Below are 12,897 nucleotides of genomic sequence, written 5' to 3' on the forward strand. Positions count from 1 at the left end.
TAGGTGAAGGCAGTAAAAGCTGATCTTCTTGCTGCAAGAACATCCCTGTCCAGGAGTGTAACAGGGTCTAAGGTCAGGCAGGGGAGATGCTCTGTCCTTGGAAAGATATGAACAGCAGCTGTGTCTCAACCAGTCCGGAGGCCCCAGATGGAATTTTTCTGGAGTGCCACATGGAAACACGCCTCTAAAGCCCTGACTGAGTGTCATGTCAAATGCAAGACTGACAGAATCTCCATGGTGTTTCTCCATGCAAACTGGGGCAGTCTTTTAAAATGACAGGATCATTCCAAGACGTGGTCTTCACATACAAAGAAAGAAAAAGAAATACTGACAAACAAAGCAACAATGGTGAAACAGCTTCAGAAGTGGCTCATGTTATGAGACAGATGCTGCAGAGCTGTCACATGCGTGTATCCTGACAGTCCCTGCTATGGAACAGCAGACACACTTGAGCAGCCTTTGCCTTAGTGGTTCACATGATCACAGTTACTGACATTATTGGGAACTTCCAAGAACGAGCACAAAGGAGCAAATAAGGATATACACCCGTTCAAGAAGAGGTGTTACCTGTTTCTTTCCAGCTTGCCATATCCGGCCATGCCACTAGGAGTCTCAGCAGAGAGCTGAAGGGCAGAATACCACTCAACCCGCACAGCAGCTCACATCCACCAAGGTACTTTGGGCCTAGTTCACAGAATCACCCAAAATTTGAGAGCTTGCATACTCCTCTGTAAATCTGACGTCTCCTTTTCATTCCTACCACGGGAAACCTTCATATGTCAGACTCGCAGCCCAAGTCTGTGAAAAGCTCATGTAGTCAGCATGACAGTTACTCTAGAGCTAGAGTTTATAACCCAAACTTTCTCATCCCTGCACTTGTACGTGGGAAGGGAAGAAACAGATAATAACATAAATGAGATTTTACAGATATTTTCCCCTAAATCAATAACATTTATACATTTTTAAGAAATCTTCATTAAAAAAAAACCATAGGAAACATGAACCGTTCCATAACATAAACAGGTTCCATCGACTAGTAAAGTTAGGAAAGAGTTCATGTCTAATCAGAAGAAGTAGAAGTCCACAGCCACGTGTTTTAAGGACAACCTTGTGTTTTAAAGACAGCCGCGGTATTAGTGTCTTTACTGAATTAAACTCTTGGAACTTAAATAATAATAATAATAGTAATATCTAGAGAGCACAAAGTGTAGGATGATACATAAGCATAAAAGTGCAAGATGTAACAAGTCAAAGTGCCTACTGGTAAAACTTCAAAGTGCCTGTTGGTCAAACTGGTACAAACTGTGTTCAAAGAGCAGGCATAAACTGGACTGAGAGCAGTCAAGGCCCTCTTCTTTTCCTCTCATTTCCACCAGAAGTCGTCACAGGTAACATCGTTCCAGTCTGAAGTGACATTGATTCCACATGAGAGGAGCACCGAGCCCATGTCTTCATGGAAAGCTGATCCTCATTTCCTCTGTGTAATGCCAATTAAGCCACAGGCTCTGCTCTGAATAGCTGAGCAGAGAGCAAAAACAGTACCTTCGATGCCACATTCAAGGGAGGCAGAGTCAGCAGCTTGACAGAAATGCAGCACTTGAGAGCAGGGGGTACAGCGAGCCCTTGTTAGCTCCTCCAGAGTCATATCCCTCAGCTGATTTATTGATTCCAGCCATGGAAGATGACTATGAGGAGGTTGAGTAACACTGCTCTTCACTGGAAAAACAAAAAGATCATCCTCACAAGTATAACTTTTCCCTTCCTGTTTGTCTTATTTTACTATTTCAGAGATGAAATATCTTTTATATCTGTTAATTATTCCCTTTAAAGGCAAATGGAGTTTAAATGATCTTGTCAGCAGAAGGGGGTGGGATGGAGGCAGAGGCAGACCTTTTATTAAACCTTTAAGAAGATTTCTAACTCATTTTGCAAGTGAAAACAACAAAAGCCATAAAACTCTAGCAAAGGAGAGCCGTCACTGAGATTAAGCAGATCCAAACTCTGCCATCCATTTTTCATACTTCTCCAGGTCTGCAGCAGAAACAGATTTGGAGATTTTCTTCAAAGCCAGCTCGAAGTCCCCCTTGGTCACCGGCATCTGAAGCTCCTCTTTAGAAAGTGCACGAATTTCTTCTGGAGTTAAGCCATTAATACGTCGCCTCATTGCCATTAAAGAGGCATCCCTGGAAATACAGGACAATGTATGGGAGCTAATTGCTAGCAGTATGTGCTGTTAGCCTATGGATTTTGATTGTATTCCCCTGCTAGAAACTACTGGCACGAACACTTAAGACAGCATTTATTTACCACAGAAGATGTGGCTCACATCTTTCTTAGCTTCCATGTTCCCAGATCACTACATTAATTCAACATAAAGAATGTATTGGCATCAAAACCCATTTAAGCATATGGTAAATGTGCAGAGATAATTAAAACTATAAAACTGAAAACCTTTTACAATGATTCATAGAGATGAAATTTTACAACTTCAGTGCAGGAAAAGGCAGGGTGGGAGAGGAATTGCACTTAAAGACTTTTTTTGGTTTTTAAAGTAGTCTGGATTTGGTATCCCCCATCCCCTTAGATTTCAGCCTTCTCCCTGCATGTATCCCAAAAAGACAGCCAGCAAGCGTTCGGAGCGCAGCCCAGCTTTGTTGCCTGCTCAGACATAGCACCTCAGCCTGTAAAGGGCAGAGCAGGAGCATCAGACACTAGTGTCACAGGCCACGCAGGGATGAGGCCATTGGTGCCTGTGGCTCCTCACACTCCACCTGCTCCAAGACTCCTCCCCAGCTCGGATGCTGCCGACGTGGCCCACTGGCACGAGGAACACTGCTCATTTCTCACACCATAGCCCACATGCAGTCTGAAATTACATTTTCTCTTTCCCCTGTTTTTTCCCAGCAAGGGATAACACAGGCCTCAGGGAGAACAGGTAATTTAACTATTGCACTGCGTGACACACACCAAGATTTCAAAGCCATGGAGTCATTTCATAATTTCAGCAAAGCAGCAGGGGATGAAAAAAAAATCCCAAACTGTGTTCTTAAAGGATCAGTTTCTCTTGGCAGGGATCCTAACATTGTAAGGGACGTAGACTTCCTACCCATAAGTTTTTCCAAGTAGCTATCCTCCACCAGAAATACCTCATTTGTCAAAAAATAAAACAAATTGTGGGAACAGGATGGAAATAAATACAGTATTAATGCTATAAACTATCTGTACCACCCTTGCACGTAGAAAATTCAGGCAGAAAACAAGCCCATGCTGCACTGGGGCCTGTCCAAACATACAGCGTTTAGAAGCCCCTAAGACAGGGGCCCCCATGGCAGGGGGTTGGAACTAGATGATCTTTAAGGTCCCTTCCAACCCAAACCATTCTGTGTTTCTATGATTCTAAGATGTATTTTGAGAAATGTTCCTTTGCATCAGAAAATTCTAGCCCTTAAACTCACGGGATTAAAGAAAAAAATAAAATCCAAACCTGTTTTGGACTACATTAACAAATAATCAGTCAACGTAGACAATGGTAACACAAAATTTGCTCAGGCATTGTTTTCTTTCCAGAAAGAAGAAAACTTAACCACATCTCCTACAAAGACTCCATGGTCTCCACATGACAGTAGCACATGGTTTCAGTAAATAAATTTGGGCCTCAGACACAGCCACTCCTAGCGTGGCTTCGGCTGCAGCAGGTATTGCCTTTCATCACACCATGTGAATGATGACTTTCCATGCAGTTTTATCTGCAAATGAAGGGGGATGAGATACCTGCAAACGTTAGTGATGTCAGCACCAGAATAGCCTTCAATCTTCTCAGCGATTTCTTCAAGGCTGATATCAGGATCCAGTTCTACTTCCCGAAGATTAATCTTAAGTAGTTCTGCTCTGCCTTTTGCTACAACATAAAAATACTTGTTTGAGGACTTGCAAGAGTAACATTAAAAAAAAAGAAATAAACACAACTTGGATTTCTCAGTGAAAAGGGCAAAGAAAAGTGTTTAACATAAAAAATGAGACAGAACAAAACAGTAAAATGTGTGATCAAATACAGCACAGGATACGGTTAACAGCAGTATATTTAAACCGAACACTCAAGACATTTTCCGAAGTCATACGTCATCAAAAATGTCTGTTACCTCTCAGGTGACAAAGTATTTGGTCATATACCACCCAAGGGCACAAAACCACAAACCTACAAACGCCTGCTTCTTCTCGCATCCCCCTGGATTCACTCGCTGTTCAAGTGTTTGACTGCATTTTACTCACAAAGTTTCATTAGAACCACAATGAGGATTCTACCAACAGAGCTTCAGGGAGCACGAACCCCTTAACAATAGGCCGAACTTTAAGCATATGTTTAAGCACTTCACTCAGTTGGGACCCAAGAAAGCTGCTGAAGCCTGATAAAAACCAGACACATTAATACAGTAAACATATTAATATATTTACAATACAAATGTCCTGGTATCCCACTTCCAGGCCTAGCTGCAGTGTGCACACAGTGATAACCAGCTGCGTAAACGAGCACTTATGCAGCCAATTAACCATTTTTCTTGTAGAGAGCATGTGCGTATGTGCGTTCGGGTACATATGTTAAGCAGCCTAGGCTTGTAAGAGGGAATTCACATTTGGCAGCTTAGGCCTCAGTGTACTCTGCACAAGGGTGGAAAAGAAGAGGATGAATGCTTTCCTGGCGTTTACTGCACAGAAGAATATACCAGCTCGGCATCTTTATTTCCATAGTGACCATTTTTTATGACCGAGAAAAGAGGACAACCACAACAGAAGATATAAAACTAGGAAAGGCTAAAAGTCTTCAAGAAATGTCCACAATTATGTTTTGTTTATTGATGTGCTTAATTAAAAAAGAGGGGAGGGGAAATATAACAGAAATTAGAAAGCTTGTCTAAAGCTGCTGGTTGTGTGTGCTTTGCAGAATTGTCAAGAATATGGAGTTATCAATCACACACAACTGGCACTAGCTATAAAAAGGGGATTTTTTATTTACAGAGCACAACGTACACGCAGCATACCTGCAGAGTGCTCTGTATCACAGAATATTCTTCTAATATTTGCTATGGGGCTAAGCGAGTCCTTGCAGTATTTTGAAAATGAAACGCGGTAGAATATATACTTGCATCAAATTCCACAATACACAGGTGTTTATATGGCATACCATATCACTTTTTCAATTAAAATGCCTGACCACATCAAAATCACACAGCACAGTTATAAATGCATCGTTTAGACTTGCCCAGAACAGCTCAACATTCTTATTTACAGAATAGATGCAACAGAACATCTAAGATTGCAAATAAAACTGGAGCACATCTCGGATGCTGTCCAGGGTGTAATACCCTGTGTGAAAAAATAATCTGGTTTAATTAGAAACAAAAGCAAGAGCTGATAGGATTTTAAACTAATTGGTCATAAAGACAGGCATCATGTTAGGAGCTGTTACCGCCTGTAAGCTGCAAAGACAAGCTGTAGGACCATTCAGTGTCCTTATACCTGCTCAACTCAATCACAACCGCTGTCACAAGGAACACGCATCTTGTTATCGTGAGTGCTCATGCAGGGAGACGAGGCACCCGCTGTACCAAGAAGAAACGAAGCTATGCAAACTTCAAGTGATAGGAATCTCAAAATTAATAGGACAGGTGAATGACAGCTAGGAAAGACAATGCAAGCCGAGACGTCTTAGGGCAGGAAAGCAATCAGCCTGCTGCATTCTGAGTGACTCGAAGCGCAGTCATAAAGGCAAGCCAGCAGTGATTTACAATGAACTAAGCCTGTAAGTGAAAATTCATGGATCCACTTCTTTGCATTCGTCTGCAAGGGCACGGAGTGCATTTGCAGTATTTCTCAACATGTCCAAAGGCTGCCTTTGATGATCACTCAAGGATTGACTGTTAAACATTTAAAATAATTCCAGGCTCATTAAAACCAACTCTCTTTCAAAATGTAAGAACCCATCAACGGGCTTGCAATGAAATGCTGCCGCTCTTTGTTTTCCAGCCCCCAAGCAAGTAGTATTTTTTTTCCTTTTCTAGCTCTCTTTAAAAATAAAGCGACCCAGCCAAATGATTAACCCCTGAATTTCACTGCTCATCACAAAAACACCAAGATCCCAAACCCAACAGTCCTGCAGTAGTCTTATGCTCGTCTTGCAACGGCCATCTGAAAGGAAAATGCTCATAGCAAACATACCTGTGGGCAAAGGTATATAAATCCTCTTCTCCAGTCTCCGTCGGAGAGCTTCATCAATATCCCAGGGAAAATTTGTAGCTGCTAATACCATAACCATCTTGGAAGGGTCATCGTTTTCCAGGGCACCACCTACCCCTGCATACACAACAGTTTAGAGAAGTTTCACTCCACAGGTCTTGACTGAGATGTTTACTAAGAAACACTGCACAGACAAACATTGCAAAAGCCTGGACAGAGCTAAGCAACAGCTCAATGTTGTCCTGGTGCTGCTTTCCAAACTTCCCATACCTCAGGTGTGACAAGACCACCACGGTCACAGGGAGGGGGACAGTTCATTCTTTTGCTGACTCAGGGGAGGACTTTCTTTGACAGTGCTAATAACACAGCCCTATGTGAGTGTAGTCCCACCAAAAGTCCCACCAGCCCCACCAAAAGTGCTATCTCCATGAAATCTGGCCACAGAAGAAACAGAAGTCACTCTTTAGCCTCCCAGATGAGGACTGCCAAGAAATAGTCACTTTGAGGCAAAAAGTTGCCTACCCTGAGTTTACCAAAACAAACTTGTGCATTTGAGGACATTGTAAATAGTAGTTAAATAACAACTGCATTACAAAGGTCAAACCACTACACCATCTGATATTCCTCAGATGGTCATCCTTGTTCTGTGTATCTGCACGGAACTGGTACTAAATCTGACTAAAAGGGTAATATTAGCTGCCACCACAGAATACAAGGTGGTGGGCCTACAAGAAAGCTGGGAGGGGACTTTTTACAAGGGCCTGTAGTGACAGGACAAGGGGGAACGGGTTTAAATTGAAAGTGGGGAGGTTTAGATTGGACATCAGGAAGAAGTTCTTCCCGGAGAGGGTGGTGAGGCACTGGCACAGGTTGCCCAGGGAAGCTGGGGATGCCCCATCCCTGGAAGTGTTCAAGGCCAGGCTGGATGAGGCTTTGAGCAACCTGGTCTAGTGGAAGGTGTCCCTGCCCATGGCAGGGGGGTTGGAACGAGATGATCTTTAAGGTCCCTTCCAACCCAAACCATTCTGTGATTCTATGATTCTATGAATACAGCAAAATCAGATCTCACAATGGGGTACTTGTACTGGAGACTCTAGCAAAGGGGCGGAATTTGTTTAAATTGCATCAGAATTGAAGACCTGTATTGAACTGCACAAATCTCCATTATCTCGTTTCTCCTAGAGTCTTTGTCTCCTAAATATGAGTTTTCAGTTTGCCATCCAAACTGTCATTTTAGAAAAAATAAAGCAGAACACCCTTTTCAGTCACCAATCTTCGAACACTCCAAAAATACACTACTCTCAATTTCTGCCTTATTTTTCCCCCATCCATAACGCCAGTTCTTCCAGATTGCTCAAGTTCTTACACTCCCACCTGTAAAGAAACAGCCCCCAGCCCCCACCTCCGATCTGAACACTCGTTACCGTCCATCTGCACAAGCAGCTCTGACTTGACTCTGCGACTCGCCTCATGTTCGTCGGATGTGCCTCTGCGGCTGCAGATGGAATCTATCTCATCAATGAAGATCGTTGTTGGAGCGTAAAATCTCGCCTTTATTCAAATGAAAACATCACTATTAAGGCTGCAGCAGCAAGCACAGGCCCTTGTCAGACCACGACCCAGTCCCACTAGACATACTACAGCCGTATCTTCCCTACCTCTCACAAGAAAGTAATTAAACATCCTGATTCACAAACTCATTGGCATGTGGATAAGTTTAAATTGTACTCCTCAAGTCAAGGGTCTTTAGGGTTGGTTGGTTTTCCTCAGCAATTAGTTTTGTAAAGACTAAAAAGGAATACAGTCAAAATACAGGCACTTTTTCATGTCCAGGTTTCCCTGCGGTGAGGGGAAAGCCCAGGTGATAGAAGGCAGCTCCGCCTGACTCAACAGACACAGGTTTTAAGTGAGAGTATGGTAGAAGTGCAGTGAAGATCCCAAAGAGGTGAATGACTCTTCCACACAAGTCCGTACGGGCATGTCCTTCACACATGCGGCAGGACGGGCTGCACCCAAAACTCCGAGAGGCTTGTGTCCACCATCCAGAAGAGAAACAGAACTAAAACATGTATTGCTTCTAGAACAGCAGTTGCCAATGCATTCCCATTTCTACTCATTTCCTATGGACTTATCCCATAACCGAGTAAAAACTGAATTTGTGTCCACGTCACGCCTCCACGTCTAGTCTGGAAAATGACATGGGGGATGAACCACTTCCTCCTTAATCCTCACGGACATATCAGAGAAGGGCAGTAACACAGAGACTGTGCTTTTCTATCTGGTGCAGGGGGTGTCAGTACAATAAACACGCTACTAGAGGGGCAGGAAACCAAGGGAGATGCCCCTTCTCACCTTAGCAACCCCCAGACCACATCACTGAGGACATACCATCTCAAACAAGAGGCGGACCAGCTTCTCGGACTCGCCCCTGTATTTGGACGTCAGGGTAGAGGAAGATACATTGAAGAATGTTGTTCCACATTCTGTAGCAACAGCTTTCGCTAGCATTGTTTTGCCAGTGCCAGGAGGACCAACCATCAGCACGCCCTGAAGGATGGACACAACAAATAAAGAAACTTTGCAATTAGTACTCTACACCACATCTCAATATGGTCCAAGATCTGTACTTTGATTGTTGAATAACATAATTGCCATCAGTGGAAAACAAAAGACAAGAATCCTGCTTTTGAGAACAGTGTGGAAGTCCTCGGGGATTTATTTTTCTTACTACTCCATTGGAGTATGAATCACAAAACCCAGTAACTGTTGCTACACCTATCACTTGGGAAATGGAGAACAGATTTACAGCCTTGCTCTGAATCAGAGCCTGGACTTGACCTTACGCCTTTCCCAACTCATAGGGCGGTACACATGCAGATGAAGAGAATGAATTCTTTGGGACAAAGGCTCCTTCATGGAGAAAGCTTCACAGAAACCAAAATACTTTTGCAGAAAGTTGTGCTCCCTCAGTAGAGAATTATTCTGCAGAAAAAACATTCTGCCAAAAGTCCTGATGATGTACCTGAAGGGTACATGTATGTACGTACCTGAAGGGGCCTACAAGGATGTTGTAGGGGGACTTTTTACAGGGGTCTGTAGTCACAGGTCATCAGGAAGGAATTCTTCCCAGAGAGGGTGGTGAAGCACTGGAACAGGTTGCCCAGAGAAGTTGTGAAACCCCTGGAAGTGTCCAAGGCCAGGCTGGATAAGGTTTTGAGCAACCTGGTCTAGTGGAAGGTGTCCCTGCCCGTGGCAGGGGGGTTGGAACTAGATGATCTTTAAGGTCCCTTCCCACCCAAACCATTCTGTGATTTCTATGTATCAACAAAAAATCTGGTTGTTTTTTACATTTACGTGTGAGTGACAGCAATCACTGAAAAAGGTTTGTCAGACCGTTTGATCTCTCCACCTCGGTACTTCTGTGGCCATACTACTACATCTTAGCAATTCCTGGGTGAAACACTATCCTCACCACACTGTTGGATGGCAGAAAAGCAATGCTATTTCTATTTCACAGTTAAGCAACTGCGGCTCACGTGCACTACCACTTAGTCCCACAAAAAGCCTAATATGAATCTCAGTGATTATTCAAAAAGCTTTAAACCAGAAAACTGAACTGAAATTGTTAAGTCCCAGGCTGGCATCCACATCATCAGACTGTCTTTCCATCTGTGGTCTATCTGCAGAAGAGAGTAAGGAGCACACATGTCTCTAGCTCAGCACATTTACCCATCATTAAGCAAGCAGGTTTTAGCTAGACACAGAGTGCTCTCATGACCCAGGTTAAGACTGTAGCACTGAGACTGGTTAATTCCCTCCTGATAATATTTCTAAATACAGTTATTTTTACGGATAGCTGTTCCAACCCTTTCAGCAGCAGTGCTGGAGAGGGACAACACACTGTTCCATCCTTGTACAACACCAGAATAAGGCACTGTGATTTTGAGCATGGCACTATGAAAATGTAGTGCTCAAGGAGCTTGTCTGTTTGTTTCCCTCTCAACTGCAAGATCTTATTACATGCTAACATGAGTTTCCTAAAGTAAAGTTGTATTGTGTTGCAAGGGTAATCAAATTAGCTAAAATTAGAATTGCACATCATAATGTGCCTTGCAATTAATAACTTACATAAAATGCCACAGCAATAAAATATCCGTTAAATGCAAGCCACATCGCAAATTAGATTTCATCTGTTCCTCACAAAAATTTACTTCAAAAAGCACAAAGAATGACATGGAAGAGATCTATAAAAACAAATCAACCGGGAATGCAATTATTCAAAAACGTACTATTCAAAAGCAATAGCCTCTTCTCTTCTCCATTTTCCATTAACTCTTAATACCTTTATTGCCATTTAACACTTAGCTAATGCAAGCTCAACATACATTCATTGGTAAATTAAGTCAGAAACGTTCACACTCCATCCCTACAGCTAATAGTCCAATGTCACTCCTCAGGCTGCCCAAGGTTTCCTAAGCTCCAGAGCAGCAAGCATAAAAGTAAATGGCCTCCTTTTCTCCCCATGAACATTCATACACCGTGATTCAAGTTGCTGCATAGTCACACTGATATTATAATAATATTGCAAGTACAACCCCGGAGGAACTGGGTGAAAATTACTCAGCCTGTGATATGCAGGTGAGAGATGACTTACTGTTCTCTCCCAGTTTCAAATGGGTTTATTTAATATTTTAAACCAAGTTCCACCTCAATTCAAATCGCACTTGAATTCTGTGTCTGACAAACTGTGGTTACTGTAGGATACAAGGGACTAACGTAATTTTTTAGATATTGCTTTGGTCATCCATTCTTGCAGGTCAGTTTCTGGCTTCAGCCAACCACGCTGCTTGCTGCTGAAATCGAAGCCCACGGCTTTGCACATCTTGTCTATTATTGTGAGCATTACCTAGCACAGGATACTGGTGGCATTATGTGTGTGCACAGCACAGGTGCAAAACAGCCACACCAGGTGTAAAGCCAGGGGAAAACCAAGCTCTCTGGGGATAAAGACAACAGGAATATCAGTTAAAAAGAAGAAAAAAGACCCCTTGAGTTCTCAGAAAAGCAAGATGTGCACGGTTTCAAACAGAAACACATAGGATCAACTTGCTCTTTCTCTCTGCAAACAAGCAGGCTGACACTTACTCACTAGTTAAAATCCTTGACAAAGACAAAGACTTCTTTATTCCTCCTCTAAGGCTCTGTTAATCCAAACTATTCCAATAAGAAGCTGAAATGCACCGCAGGGAGTAAGCGTTTTGATGAAATCACTGCAGGGTTACTTCTTGTTGTTGTAACAATCACTAGCAGAGCAGTGGGAAGCACAGCGAGCAACCGGGCCTTCTTGGCACAAAACAGTTCAGAGAAAAAGAGCGAGCGAGCCCGTGGACAGTCAGAAACCCAGGGCTGCAACCACACAGCACCTGTGTTGAGTCGGGGAAGGCAGCCGGCTCCTTCATACACGGCACTGAATGCAGGCACAAACCGTGAGGGCTGTCGTGGGAATTGTTCTCAGGAGAGTCTGAACATCCAAAACCACATTTGGCTGCCTTTTCCCTGCATTATTGTCCTGACTGCCTAGGCTCAACAAATGCCTGCTGCTACACTGATTATCGCAAGAAACAGTCTTCCCTTCAAAATTTCTCATCCTTGTAGCACAGTCAGAGGTCAACAGTAGGGAAAATACATGCTGTTTTGTGTGAAGAATAAATTCCAAAGAGTTACAGCTTCACAAGTCACCAGGGAAAAGGCTAACAATGAAGGGTCTTCATGGACTCGTCAGAAATCAATTTGCGTTACAGACTGAAGAAGGGATATAATCTTAGCATTTTTTTCCATGTCTACATCCACCTAGTCTTCAGAGGCGACACTGCTCAGTAGGAAAAGATAATCTCACGCAAAGAGATGGAGACTGTAACTCTTTTAAAAAAGACCAGGCTCTTGTTTCTTTATCCACTGCCACAATTCTTGGCAGCAGGGCCAGTGGCACTCCGCACGTTCCCTGCAGTCTACTGCGATGCTTGCCTTAAAGACAGATGGCTGCTACATTCTCCAAGCATGTTAACAGGTGAAAAATAGCATAGCAGCTCTTCACTCCCCCCAAAAGTTTTTGAGACTGGATAAACGGGACCCCTTTAGTCTATAATAAGGGTATGGATCAACTTCCTCTATGCCAAGAGAGAAGTTGAGCTACTCAGAAGACACTAAAATCTCACCCTACACGTGTAACTCGCATCATCTAGGCTCTGTCCAAGCTGATAGCTCGGTTAACCTTAAGGTTAACCTCAAGATGATTGGTACTGACCACAAGCCCTTGAAACCCCAAAGGCCATATAACCTGGGGCTAGGTTTGGGCCAACTCTAGGTTTAGGATGCCTCCTACAACTCACTGAAACCTCCACGAACATCCCTCAAGCAGCAATCTCCCAGCTCCTGCCATCAGCTTCCACTCTTTCTGACTTCCCCCCTTCACTGTCTGTAGACACAAGCCCCAAGAATGACAAGTCTTCCACTCATCATTTACTGCAGGGCTTTGTTTCATAAATAAGCAGAATAATGGGGATCTAGGACTGGCTCAGGCTGGAGGAGGACATTTTTGAGGATCAGACCTAAGTGTAAGCCAGAGAAGTACAAAGACGAAGCAGGGAAAGACAGGACAAGCATTAG

At 43.3% G+C, this 12,897-nt stretch overlaps 1 protein-coding gene across 1 annotated transcript in view; it reads right to left on the reverse strand.

The window, feature by feature from the left end:
- Positions 1 to 1,639: 1,639 nt before the first annotated feature.
- The window catches only part of LOC104513496 (katanin p60 ATPase-containing subunit A-like 1), a 30,556-nt gene continuing 19,298 nt past the window's right edge, over positions 1,640 to 12,897 (reverse strand). The window contains exons 6-10 of the mRNA XM_010156868.1: positions 8,620 to 8,778; positions 7,656 to 7,782; positions 6,214 to 6,348; positions 3,772 to 3,898; positions 1,640 to 2,183 (exon numbers count right to left, since the gene is read on the reverse strand). Coding sequence (XP_010155170.1) covers positions 1,985 to 2,183; positions 3,772 to 3,898; positions 6,214 to 6,348; positions 7,656 to 7,782; positions 8,620 to 8,778 — 747 coding nt within the window. The 3' untranslated portion in view covers positions 1,640 to 1,984. The remainder of the gene's footprint in view (positions 2,184 to 3,771; positions 3,899 to 6,213; positions 6,349 to 7,655; positions 7,783 to 8,619; positions 8,779 to 12,897) is intronic.

The sequence above is a fragment of the Eurypyga helias genome, unplaced genomic scaffold, assembly GCF_000690775.1.
Source record: "Eurypyga helias isolate BGI_N326 unplaced genomic scaffold, ASM69077v1 scaffold34548, whole genome shotgun sequence".
Lineage (NCBI taxonomy): Eukaryota > Metazoa > Chordata > Aves > Eurypygiformes > Eurypygidae > Eurypyga > Eurypyga helias.